General features: G+C 39.8%; 1 protein-coding gene across 6 annotated transcripts; it reads right to left on the minus strand.

Annotated features, from left to right (window-relative positions):
- Positions 1 to 10,481: 10,481 nt before the first annotated feature.
- LOC136427869 (secretory carrier-associated membrane protein 1-like) lies at positions 10,482 to 24,202 on the minus strand. Of its 6 annotated transcripts, none has more exons than XM_066417066.1 (10): positions 24,023 to 24,202; positions 19,972 to 20,058; positions 19,469 to 19,588; positions 18,923 to 18,976; positions 18,642 to 18,708; positions 18,170 to 18,298; positions 14,510 to 14,681; positions 13,196 to 13,297; positions 11,680 to 11,797; positions 10,482 to 10,776 (listed from the first exon to the last, which is right to left on the minus strand). In XM_066417066.1, the coding sequence occupies exons 1-10, from the start codon at positions 24,077 to 24,079 to the stop codon at positions 10,603 to 10,605; spliced, it is 1,080 nt and encodes a 359-aa protein (XP_066273163.1). In that variant the 5' UTR covers positions 24,080 to 24,202; the 3' UTR covers positions 10,482 to 10,602. The 6 variants fall into 6 exon arrangements, with proteins under 6 accessions (XP_066273163.1, XP_066273160.1, XP_066273164.1 ...); XM_066417063.1 differs by lacking the exon at positions 11,680 to 11,797 and adding an exon at positions 12,341 to 12,482; XM_066417067.1 differs by lacking the exon at positions 14,510 to 14,681 and adding an exon at positions 15,271 to 15,439.
- Positions 24,203 to 24,459: the final 257 nt, after the last annotated feature.

The following is a 24,459-nucleotide window of genomic DNA, read 5'->3' on the forward strand; positions in this document are numbered from 1 at the left end:
CAATTAGACAGCAAGAAAGATGCACTTCCAATTTGCTTTCGATCGGATGACAGTGCAGGTTATTCCCCACAAAAGTACATCAAAACTCCACACATGTAGTTCTAAGACAATTTCAACATCAACAGGTAGTATCTTCAGGAATCAAACTACGAGTAGTTTCTATAATTGTGTTTGTCAACGAAAATGTCGAGATACGGCAAACACGTATGGCAGTAATCTACTATTCCTCCCAAGGCTAGGTGGGCTACCCTGGTTGTGCGTACATTTAAGTCAGTCAAACTAATAAATGAATGAAATGAATACACATAATGTATGTTGCCAGCCGACGGGGTAGATTTTGAGAGTCAGACGGTTTTGCAAGAGAATGTGTCGCCTACTACTTAAAAAAAGAACAGGCATTATTCAGATGGAGAGATTCAATCGAAAAAGATGGTTTTACAGATGGACAATGGGGAGCAATCATTGTCCATTTGCTAGATTAGATCGTGCGCAAGAGAACAAACAAAAGCAACATCACAAAAAGTGACCCGAAAAGACCCTTCGTCCGTGGGGCCATCGACACCACCGATTGGGTTGCACGCTCTGATGCACTGTAAAATGATTTCATCAGAACCAGTAATGATAGGTCCGGTATTGAAGGTGTGTTTGTTTGATTTCCCCTGGGCATGAGATGACTGTTGGTAAAATGTGATTACTTTTCTGGCTAGAGAATCACTTATGTCCAAACATATTAGCCAACTCACTGGTCATAGCATGCCCTCAGTTATAAGCTATACTTTTGTTTATCTATATGTCTATCAATCAGTCGGTTTAGCCGTCTTCCAGTGCAAAACATCGGGTTACTCGGTTAGTATGGATGTAGCCGCGAATATTCGAATGTCTATATCACACAGAATTTGTTCTGCTGCAGTACTATAGAAATCCGCTAGAAGGCTCACGATTGAACTGACCCTTTGTTGTGCCGATACCTACCCACAAATGTAGGTAAACCAAATGTCCACAACAATCCATCGATACCTTCTTGCGTTATGCTGTTAAACCACACAACAGAAAAGATAACCGTCTTGGAAAAATAAATCATACATGAAGCAGAAGACAACCATGAGTAGGTGACATACTCATTCAGAACCAGCCTCCACAAGGCCTTCCTATGGGGTATGGATCATAGAATTCGGTAAAAAATAAGGTGAACAATTGGCCAGGAGAAGGAAGCCAGCCGACGAAACTTTACGGTTGCCAAACACCGCTGGCAAACATTCTCCCTATAGCCAGCGTAGTTAGTCTGTTAGAGACTACTTCAGAACGCCAATTAATCAAGAGATGATGTTCTGAACAAACGTGTTCCACTACCCAGTCGTTGTTTTCTTCACGTGTTGCAATCTTGCAGGTGTCTATAGCTAATGGCACATTAGCAGATGTGCGTATCTCTTCAAAGTTTCAAGGCCTACTCTCTGTGCGATGAGGATAATTACATTGCCTTTAACAAATAGGAACAATAACAGATGGCAATGTCCCAAAATCCAGGGTATTTCGGGAAGATAGGGAGCACCTATAAGGGTGGGGTATGGCTACTGCACAAAGAAGTTGTGAAGAAAGGAGACAGGGACCTTGTAGTGCCTAATGGCACACAGGTCATCAAGTTTCCTTGCTGTTTGAGACTAGTACTAGTAGCCGGGTATATTTTCACAGGGAGGGGTTGCACTTGCAGCCCTTCCCCTTTAATGTGCTTAATTGAGGCACCTCCTCGAACACGGGATCCTCATGTATGTCTCTTCCGAGATGCCCTTCCCAGTATTTGAAATGAGGTCCCCCAGTTGCCAACTTATTGGAACCAGGACCTCAACTTTGAGGCTGCTACCAGTTAAGCTAAAGGGACATTCTGGGGTGGCTTTAGTAACTTAACTGCCATTTCGACATACATTGTCGAAATATCCTTATGCCTATTTAGACACTCGGTGTACAAATAGGTACAAGGATATTTGGTATACTGATGGAACCGTTTGACACGATGACGTGTGTATAACACTACGAAGTCTACTTTCTGTGAAAGAAACCTGTCTGCATCAGGAAGGATCACATTCCCATGATATAAACACACATCTGAGAACAGAATCAAGAAACGCCATCTATCACAATAGAGGGCAACTGCAGAATGAAAATGTGGAAAGGTTATTATCAGAACTTGTTCAGCAAAAAGTTTTCTTTATAAAACTCCTACTTTCTCAGACATGATCCGTAGAATAAGACTAGCATACAAAGCATAAGAACAGCAGAGCTTGTTAGGCACAAAAGAGAAAAAAGAGTCATTTTGTATCCACCTTTATTACAGCTGGCTATAATTTTGCTTCAAATTCACAGCATAGATGGAGAGTGATTTTATGAGAGTGAACAAGAAGGTATAGAAAGGTAAGTGATTAATCTTTGTAAATCAAAACGAAGACTGCAGCACAAGTTAATGTTACATATAATGCTATATATACATTTGTATGAATAGTGGAACATTTGCAGCGCCACACCCATCCCCGTGCCCCAGACAGGTGATGGAGAGATAAGGGGTGCGGAAAAAGTCCCCATCCCTGACCAGAGAGCAAGGCAAATGCTTTCCACGAGCCTTTAATATAAGACGGAGGGTGGATGAGTGGGTGGGTGGGGAAAGGAAATACCATACCGAAACCTTAAATCTCTTCCCATACTGTTCCCAACGTCTACCATCCACATTTCGCCTATTTCTCCAATTCCCACATACTTCCTCTCCAAAAGGCATGCCTTTTATGCACTCAAAAATCTCCTTTAATCATTAGCACACGTGCTTATTTCCATACTCCTCATGTCAAAATTGAGTTAATTAATCACCTGTCTGAGGCACGCGGGGACAGGTGTAGCGCTGCGAATAGAAAAGGAACGTAACTATGAACTAATAAGTAAACATTCGCCTCATTCTAGATACTGACCAGTCTTTTCTTTCCAAAGGCAAAGCAAAGGTCCATTAGAACAAGGCTTTATGATCAGCCCATCTGACTCATACATTTGAATACAACATGTATCACTCTCTACATGTGGCAAGAAACTGAAGACAGGCATTATATGAGGAAGTGAACAATGTTAGTGGCGAACAGGGTTAAAATTTCAATTATCAATTTCTAAACCTAGACTTCAGCTCAGCCTCTGCTGACAACTCTCTCTCAATATGTACAATCACTTGCATCCACAAACTACTTTCCTTTGTTTCCCTTTGTCCTTGTTTCAATTTTAACTTTTATGCATATGGAAAGATTGATGATGATGATGATGAAGGCTCTAGCTCCATCTCCAAAACCTTCAGCTCCTCCTCCAGTGTCCTTCTCTTCAACTGCAAGTTGGACTCATGCAGATTGGAGAACTGTTGGTGTCTCAGCAGCTCCCCCTTGCAGTTGAACTTTCTCCTGCAGAGCAGACACAGGAGATGTTTCCAGTCGATGAGCTCCACATCCTCCTCACAGCCTGCTGGGATTTCCTCCTCACTGAGTTTCACATTCTTCCCTCCTTTGTATGTTGCCTGGAGCCAGCTCTCCACCATTGGGCTGGATCCTCCCCCTGCATTTCCCAGTTTGTAGTTGTTGTTGTTATTTCCAGTATGTTTCACACCTGCACCCCAACTGGTGTAAAGGTCCTCGCAAATATTCTTTGGAGGTTTCTTTACAGTATTTAGCTCAACACTGACATTAGCCTCAGTGTTATCCACTTGCAGGGACTCCTCTGTGCATGAGGTATCCATGTCCTCTTCCTCCATCTTCAACTGTTCAAAGACATCATCATCATACTCATCATCATACTCTTCACTGCTGCTATTCTCTACATGCAAATCCTTTACACCAACATCATCCTCATCTAGGTTTTCCCCATCGCCGGCCTTCAGCTGATTAACATTGCCAGTCTGAAGAGCTCTTAGCATGGATCGAAGCTTCACAAAGCTACCGTCGTCATCTGCGGTTTCACCATTGTCTCCATGTTTCTCTTCACTACTGCTATTCTCCACATGTAAATCCTTTACATCAACCTCATCACCGGCATTCAGCTGATGAACATTGCCAGTCTGAAGAGTTCTCAACATGGATCGAAGCTTCACAAAGCTATCATCATCATTTGTGGTTTCACCAGTGTTGTTTCCGTGGCCATTGCCATAGCTGTAACTTGTTCCAAAGAAGCTACTCAACCACTCATGCACTGGTGGAACAAGGTAGCTGCTTGCTGGTATTTTTCCTGGAGAATTGTTGGCAGTAGTCTGTTCCTTAGGTGTATCTTTGCTCTTTAGTTCAATACCTCTTACCTTAGCCTCCGAGTTATCCATTTGCAAGGACTCTGTGCACGATGTGTCCATGTCCTCTTCCTGCATCTCCAACTTTTCTTCAAAGACATCTTCATCATGCTCTTCACTGCTAACATTCTCCCCATGAACATCCTTCACATCACCATCCTCCTCCTCTAGGTTACCCCAATCGTCATCCTTCGGCTGATCAACATTGCCAGTCTGAAGAGCTCTCACCATGGATTGAGGCTTCGCAAAGCTATCGTCATTGTCTGTAGTTCCACCATAGTCTCTGTGTGTCTCTTCACTGCTATTATTGTCCACATGTAATTCCTTTACATCACTGTCAACCGTATCTAGGTTGCCCACATCACCAGCCTTCCGCTGATTAACATTGCCAGTCTGAAGAGCCATCAGCATGTATCGAAGCTTCACAAAGCTACCATTGTCAACTGTGGTTCCACCAGTGTTGTTTCCATGGCCACTGCCATAGCTGTTACTCGTTCCAAAGAAGTTATTCAACCACTCGTGCACTGGCGGAACAAGGTTGCTGCTTGCTACCGTTTTTTCTGGAGAATTGTTGTCAATAGTCTGTTCTTTATATGTATCTTTGCTCTTCAGTTTAGCAAACCTTGCCGACAACGTGCACCTCTTGCTTTGGACTATTTTCTGTTGCCCATGGAGTTTGCGCCAAGGACTTGCCAGGTGCCGTCCCCTCCTCATTGGGGTATAGTGCATGGGTTTCTTCATATATTTGTGCCTTGTTTTCACCAGATGCGGGGTTCTCAGTGGTGATTGCTGTGGCTTGGGTATAACGTCAATGTATGGCTTGTTGATGACAACTATAAAATTCCTAGGAATAGCTGGATGACACACATTCTGTTCATTCAGAGGGTCCTTTTCTTCGTTGGCTGCATGATGTGGAGTGTTGACATTTTGACTTCTTGACTGGCTAACTTCACAGGTGTAGGTATGAGATACAATGTTTAATGATGGCCCTTCAACATTGGGAGGAATATCACTTGTACCACTCACTCCATTTCCTTCTGCATTGTAGTCTGGTCCTAAAGGCACATCAGCCTTTTCACAGAAAGGGTCAGCAAGAGGCAAAGGCTTTAGCTTAAATTTAGTCATCCTGGCTTTCTTCCTGACTGCTTCAACAGTTGTACCGTTAACAACATCTTCTCTACTGTAATTTGGTACTGAAGGCACATCAGCTTTTACAGGATCATCAAGAGGCAAAGACTTAAGCTTAAATTTGTTCGACATTGTTTTCTCCCTGACGAGTTTAACTTCAGGTACGTTATGGTTCTTGGTGTAGTCTTCAAGTTCTCTGGTGCTCCCCTTCTGTGAATCTTTTACTCCTTCCACTTGCCTCTCAGAGAATCTTGACTGAGAGCTATTGCTGCTAACTTGGGGCCTTCCCTGTCCTTTGGGGACCCACATAACCCTGGGCAAAAACATGGTTTAACTAGTGCTGCAGTCCCTGTAAATGCTGCCTCTCTGCTCTAAACCTGTTTGGTGGGTGGGTCCATAGCAACTGTTCCCACTCAGAAAGCCAAGCAAACTCTGTTTACCATTCCGTGCGAAAGGTCCACTGAAGTGCTTTTGCGGCAACATCTGAAACAAAAATGTAGTCAAACCTATGAGGTTGTACTTCTAATAATACTGTACTATATACTGAAAAAGTATTCCATGCCATCAGGTTAGGGTTCTCTATTGAATGCACCAGCTTCCGCCATTGGCGTCCCAATTTTCTGTTCAGGGTCTATCAAAAGTTAACAAAGTCCCTTCCAACCTCTGCTTGGAGAGTTGTGAGGGGGCCAGAATCCAGATGGCATGATTGTTAATGGTAAGATAAGCTGGAACATCGCCAAGATAACAATAAGGCGACACCGTGAGAGAAAAGTAAACAAGTTAGAATTTTACCAAACCATGTTTTGAATTGGCTGCTTTCCGTCAAATCTTATGTCTTCAAACTCGAGAAAGTTGCCCCCCCCCCCCCGTCCTTTGAGGTACCGACGAACTGCTGAAAGTCACTGCCATCTCCATACACACTTCGCAAATCTGACGTTGGCTCTTACTTCCATCCAAGTTCAAAGCCATAGTCCTTAATACAAACAACACAGGTTATGCTGACGACAGCAAAACGTCTCTGTCATCCTCGTGACCCCAAAACTTTAGAGAATCAAAGAATTCAGAAAGGGTCATCGGGGGAGGGGCGAACGTAGAGGCGAACGCGAACTCTCCCGAAGTTGTGTACAAGATAAACATACAATGACCAGACTTACCTCTCTCGAACCAAGCCCGGGGATCTCAGAAAGATCAAAGACGGATAATAGCGATCAGAGACGGAAATACAGATATGAAGATTCGGGCATTCTAGCGAGCAGACTGAGAGAATTTGCTGACAGATGAAAAAGCTAGGAGGAAAATGGCGACCGGAAAAAGGCTCGATCTATCAACGTCAACTCTAACAGGCGGTCGGTTTTTGGCGACGCGTCAGGGACTGTTCCATTACAGGAATATCCGCAATGTTGACATCCTAAGGGGCACTAGGCCCGGGTCAAAAGCAGGAAAGATTCTAAAAGAAACTGATTAAGGTGAGGGATTGTCCATTTACGTTCTGAAATGTTTAGGTAGCTTTAGATTTCGGATTACATTACACCAGCTAATTATTCCCAACAAGTCTGTCAAAATTGTGAGGCATTTCTGAGTTATTCCATGAAAAAGTGTTTTTGATCAATGGAAATACATGTACACTGATGAACTCTGAGTTCAATAATTCTTGAAGGTGTTATATGACTGGCACCACACAGGACAATGGCCTGATTTACACATACAAATCAAAGTATTGTACAATACAATGTACCATTCAAATGTATGACACATCTCAAATATTAGATATTGTATTTATCTTATTTACATTAGCAAATTGGGCCAAAGCCATCTACTAGTATATCCTTTATAAGTCTTTAAAAAGTTTATGTTTCAAATCAATTGAACAGTCTTTCTAATTGTATAAGTTTTCCTATAGTTTGTACATGTATGCCTGGCATCAAATGAAAAAGGTTTCATCAAAATAAAGTCAACACCATTGCTGTTTCCCTTCAATATACATAGCATCAGCTTTATTGTTTGTTCAGAAACCCTCTTAATATCCAAACCTACAGGATGAAAGCACATCTGGCCTCAAAGTCCCCTTAACGTTCTTGTAATCTTAACACACTGGTAGAAATTACACTAGTTTACAGCAATCTGTACCATATCTGTCCTCAATAAACAATAGTACACAAGATTTAATAAATACATCAAACTACAACATTGTGATACAGATTATTACATGCTAGAAATCAGCAAATTTTTCATTAGCAAGGAAATCATTGATGCCTTTTTGCAATTTTGCTCTTTGTCAAGGTATAGTAAATTTTTCAGTCAAGTTATTAGCAAATTTGGACTAGTGTGCTTTACCAAATGGGTGGACAACTCATAAACAACAGAAATATTGAAGGCATCAAACTTTATAGGATGGAATAGCTGATTTCAGTATCTTGTTAAATAAACATCCTGTGCCTTGAAAATTGTGTATAAGTACGCATATTTGCACCAAGATCTACATTAGCAACCACATACACATACAAATAGGTGGATATATCTCACTTGTACATCTATAATTTCTTCAAATATTCCTTGAAGTCAAAATTCTCCAAGTTTACGACGTACTCTCAACCCAAGCTCTATGAAATCAAGCTTCAAACTGTGGAACATCTATTGAAGTGCAAAAGAACACAGAACAATGTGCAGTACACATCAAAATTTAGCGCTTGATTAATTTCAATTCTACAATCTACATGTACATGTACATTTAATGGAGCAATGCTGTATTGAATTGTGCCATCAAATTTGCATGAAGATGTTAAAGCAGCACTGCAACTGAACACGACAACACTGGAACAAAACAAGTACATGTACATCAAATGTCTATTCTTTTCTGTTGGATGCCTTTTAAGATTGCAACTTCCTCTACTAATTCCAAAAACCGATGTCATTAGAGTAGATTGAACCATGTGTAATATTTCATGCTAATGCTAAAAGCCTTTACAATAGCCCCCAACTCCAGAGATTTCTAAATATTTATCTAAATTCTTAGATTGACCCCAGAAAAACTAGCTTCAATATTCCTTATAATCACCAAATTGGCTGACACATGTACTCACCCACACTAAGTGGTCAAACAAAGTGAACTTATTTTTCTACTTCACCATCTACATGCCCCAAATTATATATAGTACAAGCTTATAACATATTGTCAATACTCGATCCGAGACTCTGGTATGAACGTCAGAAATGAGTACAGAGCAGTTCTTGTGAGTTGTAGAAACTTCTTGTAACCTTTGACCCATTTCAAAGAGATGGATCATGGGAAACAACAGTTCTATTGCATACACAGATGAATGTTTTCCATTTTAAGATCTGATTTAGTAATACAATATGTTACAAAGAAAAACATCACTACTGTTTTACAATGAAAGAATATATCTATCTGTCTTATTTAGCTTGGTAAAGCCACCCTAAAGGACCAAATGACACATTGTCACAGCAGATACATGTTGTCTATAGGTATATGTATATCCTGAATACAGAAATACTACAATGTACATTTGTACTACAGAAAGTTCCTGTGAATGTTCATCTGATGCATTACCTTAGAAATTCTGTATAAATGTGACATTGTTTCTCATATGTATTTCTACAAGCAAACACACCAGAAATTTCCGACTAAGTTTCCTACATTCCAAAGGAAACAAGAAATGTGCTTAGCGGTAAATGACTTTGTTCTCAGCAGGGGTAGTTTGGCAGATAACAAGAAAAAGCTTAGACTTTACAGTCTCCATGTTGACCAGCACTAGAATGTGAAGAGTGAAGTGCCACTATCTGGATGGAATGTGTCGATAGCATAAAAAACTGAACACATTCTGTACACAATTTTGGGCCACACCACTTGCACTTCACTTACTTTGAGAAACACAGGAAGAAAGGGGATAAGAAAGGTAGAATGATAAAGGAAGGAAGTACAGTAACAAAGGAAGAAACAGCAAGAGAAACAGTGAAAGCTATGATTAAGTATTCAGAAAGTCCAGGAAATAAAAAAAAGTGTGGCCATAGTATTACCTTTCAAAAGTGTTTTCAATTCTCAAATGTACAGATTGTGAATATATTGCAGCACTATTTCTTTGGAGCAACATTTTCTTTAAATAGGATTAATGCAGGTATGGATGTACATCTAGACACTTAAATGTACATAATTTTTTAAAAATTTCTTTCTCAGGTCCCCCCGTGCATCTCTTAGTAAAAAAAAGGATAATCACAATCTGCCAATGGTCTCCCTTCAGCACAATATGAAGGTCTGAACACAGCAGTGGGACTGCTTACATCAGGGTATGTTATTCATTAGTTAAACAATCAGAACTGGTATAGAGCATATTCACTCATGTGATCTCAATTTTGATATCCATCAAATGAGTTAAGATATCAATGAAGATGTTTTGGTCTTTTTTTAATGTATATTTCAGTGAATCAGACACAGCGTCATTGTGTAATACAGTGTTATCCTATTCTATAAGCTTTGGCCACTTCATAGATCTAGATCATGGGCCTAGACCTCTATAGGTCTAAAAACATTTGAGTTATGTTGCACTCAAATGTAAATATGGTGGCAGATCATGTCACATGAATATGCTCTATATTCTAGTCCCACAGAGGCTACACCTACTTGGACTCTGGCTGGATTCAGCCGGGGGCCTACATGGAAAGCATGTCCTGACACCAGATTTGTTTCTCACTGTCCATTCCTACCACACAGCTGGGGGGTTTGCCAGGACAGACTTCAGGGAGATATTAAGGGGAAAGCGTTATCTCGGTACAAGCTTTTTGGCAATGGATTTTTCCAACTATAGACTGTCCCTTATAAAATTCTACTTTGCAACATCACCTGGCCTTCAAACACGACTTTTGTTAATCGTGCAAGGCCAGCTTGTATAGCAAAGTGGACTTACATTTGGAACAAGCTAAAACCAAAGAAAGCATAACACTACATTGTTATCATAACTCTATTTTTTGGGAGGGGGTACAGTATGTTAATCTTTACTCTGCCCTAGGAACCATAATTTTGCTGGAAGTGAATGGGGGAGTACGATAAGAATATGTGTCATGCTAGAACTCTGGGAAGGAGATGGGTTAGCAGAGCCCAAATTTTAGCAGTGCATCGTGGTTATGATCAGACGGAAACAACGTGCAGTGTTCCCCTGAGGGGGTCACTACATCTGGTTCCCAGACGCGCCCGACATGGCGCCCCTGGCTGCGCCCTTCGCCGCGGCCGCGCCGAACTGCCCAGCAGCGCTCTGGACCCCGCGGTTGGTCACCACGCCCTCGGTGAACTCTGCCTGCGCCTTCTCGAAGCTGGCACCTGTCGTACGGTACAGGCTGTGCACCTAGAGACAATGAACACCAAAATCACGGTCAAGAAGATATTCACAAGATCACAATGCACCAAATATTTACTGTTGTGCACTTGTTACGGACAAATTTGCATGTGTACATTCACAAAGAAAAACCTTAAAAGTAGAAGCTATTGATAATGCACATTCAACTCTCTAAAAAGGACATTTAGAACATCTATCCACACATGTAGCACTCACATGCACAATGTTACAAGCAGCTATGATGTCAACATACATGTATCCTGGGATCAGCTGCGAACTGACCACATAATAGGGTGAATTTGGGGTTAAAAAAAAGGAAAGCTTCATAGGAATAAAAAGTTTGAACACCATTTTTTGGAAGGTAAGGACGAACACTAAATCATTAAAAGTACAAAGTAAATAACACAGATTGAGTAATAAAATACCAGAACAGAAGAGAGCCATCAAGAAATTATTTTGGGTTTTTCTTCCAATTTCTCAAACTGACATTTTTTCCTCCATTTTTCTCAAACTGACATTTTTTCCTCAATTTTTCTCAAACTAAGACTTATTCAAAATAAAAAAGCAAAGCCATTCGTAAGGTAATGATTTGTACTTGTCTATGTGTGACAGCCCTACATGTATGCCCTACAAACTATGGACCACCTACAATGCAATGTGTACGTGCATCCATGTAAAGGTCTATAGCACAGTCTCACTTCACAGTTTACCTTGGTGTAATTTACGTGAACACCCAAAGCACTGCCATTTGTGCATTGCAAACAGCATTCAGCTTTTTTACCTCGATATCATGTGTATCATACACCTACTCTGTGCATTTACAAGGTGAGTAAACAGAACATTAGTACCTTCCTGGCTCTCTTGACACAAGACAAACCAAAAACAAGAACAGAAAAAAAAGGAAGGGTCTACCTTCTTGAGAAAAATAATGCTGAGAACAGCGGATATGGTGAAGAAGGCGGCTATGATCAGCATGATGGCTCCGACACCAGGGTTCTGGGTGACTGCCGTAATGCCATTAATCCAACCACTACACAGGGAGGGGGGCGAACAAAAGTACAGGCATGTAAAAAATGCATGCAATGGACACAACAGGGGAATAGGACATGCTCTGTGTGAAGGATGTCTGCTTAGAACTGAGGTAGTAACAGTTTTGTCAACTTTCTTGTCGTCTGCATGTCAAACACAGCTATGGTGCAATCCTTTTTCCACTGCCTTGCACTGTGTTTGATTTCACAGGCTTTCCATCCAACATCAAGGATTGTATTTTTCAGCTAAATTCTTGACCTTTTTTCTGACCTTCTCTCTGCTGCCTAACTCTGTAACTAATAAAGGGAATCAAGTGTCAAATGGCTAGATAAAGGGTGCTAAGACAGAGAGAGAAAGAGACTGGAACATCCATATGAAAATTTGTCGTAAATTGTGGAATTTCCTTCTGGAATGAAGTTGACCATCAAACACAACTACGTTTGTTTTTGAATGAAATTCCCTTCATTCCAAGCTACCAGATGGACCCAAGCAGACATCCGTTCCGACCGGGGGGTTGCTTTTTTTACATGCACAACCTCTATACCTTTTTAAGCAAGAGCATGTCCATGATAGCACACGAGGCAAAGAGACAGCCCACGGTGATCATGAGCACGCCAATGGTCAGGTCCCCTTTGTCGTCATCCCTACTGCCTGACCCAACCAGCATCAGGCCATTGATTAGACCGCTGAAATAAAACAGGCATCAGTGCCGCAGGGCAGCTATGTTAGTGTTGAAGGTATTGGCAGGTGGGGATGATTTTGCATTTTTGCCAACGAGACCATCTTTAACAGACAAAACATTGTACACCTGTCCTTCCAGTCCGCATCCTAATGGGAAGGTACATTTAGGTGAGACAAAAGTCTGCACTGAAAAAGACTTGTCAATATTGCAAATACAGAAACTGGCACTTTGATTTTTTTTCCTCTTTCACTGAGGTTACTTCAAGTTACTTGTAAAAAAAAAAAGTCTGTCTTCAATTCAAGGCTTACAATAGGAAGGATCATAATACCATTGGAATAGACATGACCAATTCTTTAATTTTTTGGCTAGCTTTTAAGTAGGATTGGCTCCACTGTAAAGGCAATGGCAGGACAACATTATATGGAAACTAGCTTAAACTAATATACGAGTTAACCAAACTGATATCGCTTAATAACAAATGTTCGTAATTAATAAATCTCCATAATGAATGAAGAAATCAGGATTACAATAAGACAAAAATATCTTGTATCAAAGATAAACTGCAATTTCCAACACAAGAAATTGGACAAATTTTCCAAGTCCAATTTCTTGTGTTGGTACATAATGACTTCTACCAGCATAGATGAACTTTCAAGTGAACAAAAACATTTGTTGTACAATGTGCGTAAATAAAAACTGTAAAGTCCAAACACGTACCAAGTTCCCCATCCACCGATGCCCACAGCCTGGATCACATGGACCACGAATTGGAAGAAGAAGATGAAGAAGAACACAAAGAAGTTGAAGGAGCTGTCACTCCTGTTGGGGGGAAAGACAAAGGAAAAAATTCAAGACTTGGCAATTGGAACAATGTAAAGATGCATCCAGACAACATCTTAATAATTTCCTTTTTTTTGGAGACGATCTTTTCACAATTTTTCTTACATCAGAATATAAAAATACCAATATTTGCGAATGAAACAGTACACTACATTACTTGTTGTGCCGGATAAAATGGATATATCCAAAAAATATCAGTTTGTTAGTAACTTTTGTTACACATTGATAACTGTTATAAAAGATCTGAACAAGGAACTACACAACAACAGTTAAATAAACCAACAGCTTTAGATACAGCCTTAAAACTAGGTTAATTTCTCTATGAATTAAATGAAGCTGCACAATTATTAGTGATTGCATTGATGAACCAAGGTGGAGTTAGATAGTCACAGGGTTCGTACCCCTACTGATAATAACCCTTAATAACTTTTGGCACGACGTCACACGTTCACGTTCGACAAGTCACGTGTTCAGAGCGAGAAAACACTGAGTGATTCAGTCCAAAATTCCAGTGAGTCCAATTTTTGAGTAGGAGAACAGTTCAACATTTCTATAACTTTTAGCACAAATTTTTGTTCTTCTCTCTCAGATGAAATTTGGTGTTCACAATTTGACCTTTCTGTCAACCACATGCCATTATAAACTGATCTTGTCTATCCCCAAAACTTCTTCAAGACTACTGTTCCGTTCAAGTAACCGTTACTGATTGTCCTAGTTTTTCCTCTTGCCCGATGGTACGAACCCCGCAGAGAGAGTTGGAGTAAAGCAACACAGCAAACCTTATCCACAGCAACACGGCACACCGTTACGTTAACACTTAGTCCAGAAGCAGCAATCTTGGTGCAAAAGTGCCAATCATATCATGGTAGGCTGGCACTCTTCATAGAAGATTTCAAGTGTCATTTACAGTTTGTCACGTTGTCAAGTGAGCTTTTACATGTGGAAGCTGTTATTTGTGCTAGAGAGAGATGGTGCGTATCATCGTGACTACTTATGACATAAGGACGGTATATTTTTGCATTTTGTTATTGCAAGAGGAGAGTTTATTGAACAGACTTGTGCATCGAAATAAACTCCGTATTTGGCTAAAATTCAGGAGTGAAAATGTCTTTTTTCATTTGTGCCAGCCTGACCAAATTGTTTTCCGTTTGATTTGTTGCTGCGACTCTGGGTTTTTACTTTGAAATTCACCTGAAGGCCTTGTACATTGGGCGATACCAGCAAACGAAGGAACATATCGGTAAAACCGCGAGATACAAGAACGATAGTCCCAGGCCCACCCCTCCGTTGTATGCGCCGGGAATGCCCGTGGCGAAGTACGCAATCAGCATAATTGAGTTGAGAATCAGGGTGATGCTATGGACTGGAGAGGTACAGAAAGGAATTTTCCATCATGCATTCTGTACAACCATGCATGTAGCATCTCTTGTGTTTGATTTGTAAGAGGTCTGCTTCTGGCCCTAAGCTCTCAGCACTACAGTCCTGTGACTCTGCAATGTGAATCAGGCAAAAGGACCATCCAGTAACACTCATGTCTGGTACATAACAAACTATAACCTTCTGCAGCTCATATTGTGGGATGCAAAGGATCTTCATGAAAACAAATAACCTTGTTCACGTCTTTTGTTATGAACAAGACACGAGTGTTACCAGATGTCCATGCAAGGGAGAAAATCTTCATCAGTCTGATGTTGTTGGTACCGACAAGTAGGTATGAAGAAGAGGAGATGCAGAGCAGAAAAGAGGAGACTGAATCCAGCACCAGTGGGCAGGCATGCTCAGAACAGTGTGGTGGCATGGACTGGGGAGAACCTGAATCATTCTGCCTCATTTATGATTCCATGCATCTTTGTCATTTTGATGATTTTGAATTATTCTTTTACTGATTTTCCTGAGCTCTGTTTCATTGATTCGCGTGGATCTCTTCCGATTTAGGCGAGATCTCCAAATACCTGAAGGCCTTGTAAAGCGGACGGAACCAGCAGCAAAACGAACAAGGCGGGAAGAGTAGCGTAAAGAGGATTGCCACCCCCAGGCCGATTCCCGCGGTGAGGTCCACCCCCATTGCTGCCACGTACGCGACCATCATGAGAAGGTTGAGAACTAAGGTGACCGCATGGACTACATAGTCGGGGAGGAAATGCTGATGTTTACTTCATTTCCAACCAACATTTGTCTGATCAATCACTTCTGCTCAAGGCTGTTGATTCTTCCTGTTTACTTTCTATCTCAATAAACTGATCAGATTATGTATAATTGATTCAAGCTAATTAATGGTGGTGTTGATTTGGGTGATGAGGTCATCTTCAGCAGTTCAGGTCAATTTTCTGATTAATCATTTTTCCTGTCTTCAATGTCCTATTGGCAAAAAGACTTGTTTATTCTTGACAGGGATGTTTTTCTGCTTGGTAAACTTTGTACTGTTAGTCCAGTTACATGTAGATGAGTGGCACCCTTACACCTGATTATACATTATAAGTCCTGTCCCTGAAATAAGACGGGTTAAACATGAATATTTTCCACCAGCTTGTTCAAAACTGTTTGAATCATTGCAAGTTTGGAACATCAGATTTTTGTCTGAATTTTTTTCTTCTTTCGCTGTCACTTCTGGTGGAAAAGTTTCGTTCCAGTTGAAAATAATTCCTGAGAAAGTTGTCTTCCATACAATCTGACCTGACACCTATAATAGCCCTAGAGTAATGTAAAGTTTTAGGAACTCTACTAACTAGCAGGGAGCTAACATTACAAGTTAGAAAAAATTGATGAATTATGACAGCTAGCCATGAAAACTTTCTCTAAATTCTATCTAATGTAAGAGCCACTGAACTGAAGCAATTGTAGAATATATGAGAAAGTAAACTTTTACCAGTTTTGACATTAGTTGCTTTTGGATATATTTCAAGTTTAAAAGAATGACTGAGGCGGGCCAAATGAGTCCATCCACACAGTTTTGACAAGCTAGTAGAAAATCTCACGACTCTTATAGTCCGTCATGACCACTGTGGGGTTGTCATGGTTACCTGAAGGCCTTGTAGAGCGGCCGGTACCAGCAAAGGAAGGAACAAGGGGTGAACAGAATCAGGTAGAAAATGGCTAAGCCAAAGGTGATGCCAGCGGAACTGGTCCCTGTCGAGCAGAAATACGCCAGCGATCCCAGCACGTTTAGGAACAACGTCACCGCGTGGACTGTGGAGAGAAGGCGTGACATCGGATTGGAAATTGATTGGTGCAGATTATACAACAACAAAAAAGTTTGAGATGTTTGCTTGTACACTTGACCATTAATTATCTGCATTTTTGAATCTATACAATAAAGATGCTTGGGGAAAGCAGTGGTACCAATTTTCTTTCAGATTTATTACAGTTCGTGGAAAAAATTGTCTTTCAAATATGATTATCAATGTGTTCTAATATTTCCCTTGTATCCATTGAGCATTTCCCTCTTTGTACAACATCCTCCCAAATTCACCATGTGTTGGCAGATGCATATAAAAATACAACAAGGCAGGCCCAATACCAAGCAAGCATCACAACTCCTCTGAAGATAACACAATACACTGTTGTCTTACACTGTTCTTCCGAACTGTTCAGGTGCCCATTAAAGTTAAAGCACATGTAATACCATACTTCAACACATCATCTTTGGCATATTGACATTTTCGTATGCAAGTGACCAAAGTCAAGTGTGATGGCCAGCAATAAAAGATGAAAAGTCTTGTTCATTTGTTGTACTTGAACTAGTCTTTGTCTGAACTTTTGTTTGTTTGTTTTATTGAGATCTAAATTTTCATTTTTTCTTCATTTTCTACTTTTCCCTGTTGATTTGTTACTGGACAAATATCTATGTTGGCAGACATTTGGGAAGAACAGTGCAAGGTGACCACAGTTTTATTTTAAGATCATACAGTTGAATCACAAGGGCAATGTCACAGTCAAGGTTAGAGTCATGTGTGTTGTGTAAGATGTATGTCCTGGGGACCATGCTCATGACTGCAAAATGAGATATGACATTAAACCTCCTTGCACGACAGAATCATGATAGAACTACAAAGTGAACAACAAGCATTATAAGGCCAGTCAAAAAACTGAATGTACCTATTATTACAAACCTATGGAATGAAAAACTAACATTACAAACATGCATCCTTAAAACAATGGCATGGCACATTCAGAATGTTAAAAAAGGAGATTACAAATCAACGACAAAACAGTCACATACAAATGACATGTCAAATCCATGCACTTAAAACAGCATCTGATATACATATTCACAAGGACTTCTTCAAGCAAATGGGTGCATGATATTGTATACAAGTCATATGGCAATGTCATTAGTACAGATATATTATTGACAAATAGAATTTCCATGTAATTGTTTCTGTTCTAAAATACAATTTCAATCCATAATCAAAGTGCATGAAAATGCACTGACAAAGACTACTAATAAACATTACTAGAATTGATAACTTTTCTAGGGAAAAACAGCGGCTGTTACATGTACCATAAAAAAAGGATATTAATCAATTGCCAAAAAGGCATAGCCAATTCAGGAACATCACTTGCTTTTGGACTAAAAACAGTCATTTAAAATCAAGGAGAGCAGAATAAAAATGAACAGAATTCCTCTAACATTTATCAAACATTATTCCACCAGGTTACATGATTCCGCCACCCTGAAAAGATACTTCCCAACCCTACGTCAAGGTATAATGCACTCTTGTATATCTTCACTGTGCATACCTGGGGGGTGCTGCACTAAAGATTTCTCACACCCATTGTTTTTTAAAGTGGCAGATTTATTTAACCTGGCGGATTAATGTAAATGGGGGATATTCAGAGTGATGTACTCACACATCCACAAGTAGTACATCATTTTGACAGTGCGCTGGAACTCTAGAGGAATATCTACAGCGATATCCTGATAGAAACACGGCCCTACTGGACACCAGGATGGCACGGGTGGCCAGTTGTTTGCTCGAGCTGTCAACAACACCAACAAAAACAACAACAAAAGGAGTAAGAACACATGGAAAAACAGCAGCTACTTTTGTGACCTTACTAGTATTAGATTTTCTACCATAGGATATAATAGAAATGTTTAGAAATCTAAAAGCTATCAGCACTAGAATGTTTTTTTCTCACTTTGTTGACACCTTGTTTTCAAGTTGTTTGCATTCTGCCATTTCATTTTAACCTTCTCCCTGCTGCCTAACTCTGTAACCACTAAGGAATTGGGTGCCAAACTGCTACTTCAGTGTGCTAAAGGTTAAAAGACTGAGAAGCAAAACTTCTGTTGGTTTGAAATAGAAAAGTCTTGTCTTACCGTTGTATGTGCCAGCTGCCATTTCTCTCTCTTTTCTCTGCAACTCTGCTGCTTTTCTTTCCAGTTCCTATGATGTAGAGAGGTAGTTGGCTTTATGATACATCAATACAGTAAACAATACAACAGTTCTTAAAACACAAAACATCCTGAACCAATTGGAATCCTCAGTTAGAATAGAGTAATGTTTTCATTGGTCTATCAGTGAATACAAAAATAATCATAAAGGCATTCTACTAGTATATGCATAGATATCATTTTCATGAGTTGATGGTAACCCTTACCTCTTGTCGCTTGATAAGGTCTTCATTGGTGGGAACTGCAGGTCCTTGGGCTTGCTGTAGGGGAATGTGATGGATACATGAGCACATATGGAGCAGTCAGTGCATTCTAACTTCTGATTAACACCCATCATTATAGTTAGTAGTAGTGCTTTCTTTAAAAAAGCCTTGTAAATTGAAGACAGATGAACTTTTTGAAGATAATTTTCTTGACCTAAGAATGTGACATTGTGCATCCAAGGCAGCTGTAGAGCTCACTTTGCAATGGTAACCAAAGGTATGGTACAAGAAATATAATTGTTACAAGCCTCTCAGGCAAATGGCGTCAGTGTGGCGCAACAGTTAAAGCGTTGGACTCCATGCCCCAACTTGGGAAAGGCACTTAAGTTCTTAACAACATTTTCTCTGATGGTGGAGCGCTAATTTGTCTAAAAGTGTGCCAAAAAACACACTACAGATTTGGTTGCCGATGTGCCAACATCTAGCACATTTGCCACCAAGAACCGTACAGTTTTTTACAAAGGCAAATGCTGAAGAACCCCCCCTTACCTGTGCAGCGCTGGGTGAGTAGGCAGGGGGCTCTTCTGTGGGTCTCATGACGGCAGGCTGCGGGGCTGGCTGGGGTTTCTGGGGAGGGGGGACCACAGGGTTGGTCTTCCCTGCAGCAGCCTGGGGGGGTGGGGTGAAGGGGAGAAATCCATGTGTGAAAAAATCCAGTTGTGAGATAACAATTACAAAGAGAAAGAGGTATAGATATCAAAGTATCCAACACAACACATATAGTCAGCTTGTTAAAGTATAGGAGATAGTAAGATTTTTCCCATCAACCTCGTTTAGCCTCTACAAGAAAACCTCTGCTCATAATATGTCTATAACCCACAATTAAGCAGGTTTTACCATTTACCATGGTATGGCTTCTAAAGGGCAACTCCTTATGTTGAGAAACACTTAGAATACATGCAAACATATCAGCTGTTTACTTATGGCAAGGATCAAAGACTGAACTGAATTGTTGAGAACCTCATGTCAAAATGAAAAGGTAAGCTACTTACAGTGGTACGATCCTGCTCAGCAAAAGGGTTGAACTCCTCAGTGAAGTTTTGCTGGGCGGCACCGGTCACCTGGGTCACTGACGGATCCTGAAACAGTCGAGTGGGATAATTCTGTTAACGATAGACTGTCATACTGATGGGATTGTAAAGTAAACCTTCCTTTTAAACAAAACATTGTGACTAGCTGAGTAACAATAGTGAAATTCTTCAACTTTTCTTTCCTGAATAAAGAAAATTTGTTCAGATAAGAGAATATGTCTCTGTAGTTGCATATTATAGCAAATGAGAAAAGTACAACAGACAGTTGGTACTTGCTTAATTTGATATTTCTTTTACTTTACAATACCCCTGTTGTGGACCTGTCATTGACACCTGTCCCTCAAACCTTCATGTTAAAAATGTGAATTCTCTGTAACTTAGTGTAAGCAGTTGCAATTACTGGAAAAAAAATACATATATGTTGGCAATGCAGGTTGGTATATCATGGGAATGCAGCACCATCAATTTAGAGCTGGAGGAATTACAAGTAAATGCCCTTTATAAGTACCTGATGCATATCCAAGTCCGTTACTCAAATGAAATGGTTAAATGCCAAAATTGCGACATTTTTCTAGTTCCCTGTTTCTGTTACAAATGGCCTTACCGACTTAGGAGGCCGTTTTGTTAAGGAAAGGGGAGCTAGGAAAACATCATGATTTTCCCATCCAACATCTGTTTGGAGATGTCTGAAGGTGTGAAAAGAAAAACAGGGTGTTCTAAAACTATAAGTACTTCATGCAGAAGGACTGTTCTAGAAATAGTGTGATTTTACGTAAAAGTAAGATTGCATAATCATACAGCCTTTTTCAGAAACATACTTTACAATCATCACATCTTGAAATGCATATTTATGATGGCACGTACCCCACGTGATGCTCATGTTTGTGAGCAGAAGTGACCCAATTCTTGTTCTTTGATCAGTAGAGAATGGCTCGAGGATATGGGGGTGTTTGATAATAAAAACAGCCAGAAGGCCCATAATTATGTTTTACTTCTCTATACAACTTACAAGCTACGAACAAGTGTGAGTGAAATCATTGTAGGTAGATAAAGACAAATCTTAATGGAAGGTTCAATATTTATTTCGGTATTAGTATGTCTTTTGTATTTTGTAGAAACAAGCCAAATCATCTGCCCTAAGGCTTATTTCTGTTCATCATCCTACATGTAAGTGCTGGGTGTGGTTTACGGGAAATATTTTCTCTCAGGTATTTTTACAAGACGCAGCACACTGTGGACAAGAGTGACTACAGGTAGACAGGGTCCTTATTGTCCCAAACAGTAATCCGACACTAAGGAAGGGAGGGAGGAAATCTCCAAGTCACATGGTGCAAACATGACTGTTTACATAGAGGACAGAGGTGTGGATAGGAAGTCTGATGGAATCAAGGTTAGAGTTCTCATCCGCCATCAAACACCATTCTATATTGGCCACCTTTACTGGCAGTCTGGCCGTTAAAAAATTGTCACTTTTCGGTTTAAACAGACAGAATACCATTTTTTTTTTATAATGTCATATTCAAAAGAGTTGGAGCAATTTGCAAGCAAGGAAAACAACAAATTGTCACACTTGTGTCAGAAAAAAAAGCCCTTAATAAAATAAAGTTTGTGGTACATGTGTACAACAGTGTATTACTGATTAGTCTCCTTATTTTGTGCACCTAAGTTTTCAGGTAAGATGCACCATTACACCTGTTTCCAAAAATGAATTTGAAACCCAGACTGAGATAGTTCGTTTATGATGATCATGCCGAGATGTAACATGCATCATATCATTATCAATTTGAGGCCCGGTCATGAGGAGTTTATGTCACACAATATAGCACAAGCAATTTCAGCCCCATCTCCATGATGTATCTTCAGTGCTGACAGTCTGGGGCTATCATTTCTAGCTCAAACTGGAAATTGATATGCTCAGACTGAGATCCATAGTTGCTGCATTGCCAAATCACAATTCATACCATACATCATACTAACTTTATACATTTATTCAGAAGTGAAAGCTCACCGCTGCTCTCAAATTGTACTTTGCATATGTTTTACCTCATCGCAGCTAGCCTTGCATATGAACTGATGACATGTACAAGATATCATGAAGGGCAATACCACAGAATGGTGCCTATCTATCTTCCATTTCCCACATGCATCTTGTCTTGAAAAAAAATCAGTTGAGGCAGAATCCTGTTTAACTTTGAATGAGAAATAATCAAGTTTCGGATAGGCTCTATTGATTGAACACAAAATATTGATCTAAAGAAATGGTGTTATCTTACAAACATCTTGAACATGCCTGTACATTTTGTAGATGCTAGATGGAAATGCAGCTGCCTAGAGCATTGTTACCCAGGTTATTCTAATACTGTATGAGTAATGTTTTGCACATGACTTGGTTCTGACAGCACCGGGCTGTTAGTCATGGGTTACACAAGATTGTCTTAATTTTTTTTGGTCAGTTTGTATTGTATTATCAAATATCAATATATATCATCATGGAGTCTGACTAAATATCAAAAAAGAAAAAAACTTCCTTCAGAAAATGGTGAGGTTATCTGATGCATGTCTTGTTTTCTTTATACAATTTTTTGACTTGCCTTTTACAAATCTTTTCTATACAGAATATACATGTATGATTAAACTTCTCAACATCATGGCCCCAAATTTGGTTTGAGTTTTTTCTTCAATAACACGGAACAGGATGTGCTTCACCAATCCTATTGGAACTCAACAAACTAGCTAATGTGCTGTTTGAGGAGATCCTAGGTTAAACATTTACTCTGTATACATTTATATGGTGGTCCCGTGATGGCCAGCTCACTTTCTTAACGGCTATTCATTCATCGCCACCTGACTTCTTTTGTTGTTACACACCTTTCTCCCAACATCATGACGCAGTTCTAAACATAGCCCAGTATCATGATTGGATGATACAGTAAATCCATTTAGCATTGCGTATGGTACTTTTAGCGGTTGGGGGGTGGAAAGGGAAAAGCTCACGGCATCTAATCTTAAAGGTGTGAACAAACACCACAGTCTCAAATGTTAATCATCAAATTTGCGATGATGAAATTTTAGTGATCGTTTAAGTACCTAAAATTAAGTTACCATTAACAAATCAAGAACTACAGTAGCAATACGAGAATGGTTAATTGTTTCTGACACTAATCAGACAGTAAATAGATTTTGCCTTATTTAGCTGCACCTCCCAGCATTGTTTGACAAGTAGCTTGTTTGACCTGTTCCAGTCACAAAACCATCAATTACTTTGCTAAAAAGGGGTGCTACAAACATATTGTCAATTTCATTATCATCATGAAGCCAATAGATCAAACAATAGAAACCGTTGTTATTTTAATGAAATCTAATCACATACATACTGATTAATCATTGTTATGCAATAAAATGTGTTTTCTCTGTTGACATAATTTACAAAACATTCTGTAGAAAACAAAAATGAGAACATTTTGTGTGCAAACTTTGGTAGTAAAATCTATAAACGCCATAATCGTGTGAAAATTGCCTTTGAGTCGAATATAGATTATGATAACTTGGCACATGCTGTTGTTGATGATGATGATAAGATATACAAACACTCGGGTATTTCTGTATATATATTTAATTGAGAAAATATCTGCGTTTCCTAATCAACGTCGTCAAAATGGATCGTTCAGACGTTTAATGTGAACAGGTGAACATATGCTGATCTTCTGCGCTGTATCATCTAATAATTCTACCTCACCAAGAGAGATGGAAAAATATAAACGAATATATCGATTTCAATTCCTCTCAAATTTTCTCATACTCAGAGCAGCAAAGTCATGAATATTACAGTACTCCCTCAGCGGTCATCATGCTATATTTCTGTACAAACAGATGTGTGAGAGGAGGGAGGAAACGTCGCAGGTAGGGTGACACGTAGTACACAGACGACACCCAGCAAAACCTGTCAGTACAGTCGGCACGCAGACTTCCTGCCAAAAATGTCGACGTGAAAGATGAAGAAAAACGGACCCACCTGGAAAGGATTGCCCGCCTCCGGGTCCGCAAACGGGTTACTGTCGTAGTCCGACATCTTGCTGGTGTCACAGAGGTCCCGGTTACCTGTTACTCGCGCTCAGTCGTCTGTATTTGTTGGTTGAAAACAGAAAACCAGGCAATTTTTTAGAAACTCTTGGCCATGTATTAGGAAATATGGCGGACAGAACTACCGTCACGTGACTACGTGGAGATGATGTCACGGGTTATATTTGGAAGGAACCAAGTATTGCAGAAATTCTGTTTTAGATTTTCAAACGTTTGGAAATATCTAAATAAAATAAGAATAAAGTCTGATCTTAATTTTATCTATATAATAATGAAGTTCATTAATATGCTTAACATACCACACAATCAATCAAAATGCAAAAACTTTTATCTTACAAAAGGTAATTTTTTATAAGCCCACCCTTATAA

This window comes from Branchiostoma lanceolatum, chromosome 2 (assembly GCF_035083965.1).
Source record: "Branchiostoma lanceolatum isolate klBraLanc5 chromosome 2, klBraLanc5.hap2, whole genome shotgun sequence".
NCBI lineage: Eukaryota > Metazoa > Chordata > Leptocardii > Amphioxiformes > Branchiostomatidae > Branchiostoma > Branchiostoma lanceolatum.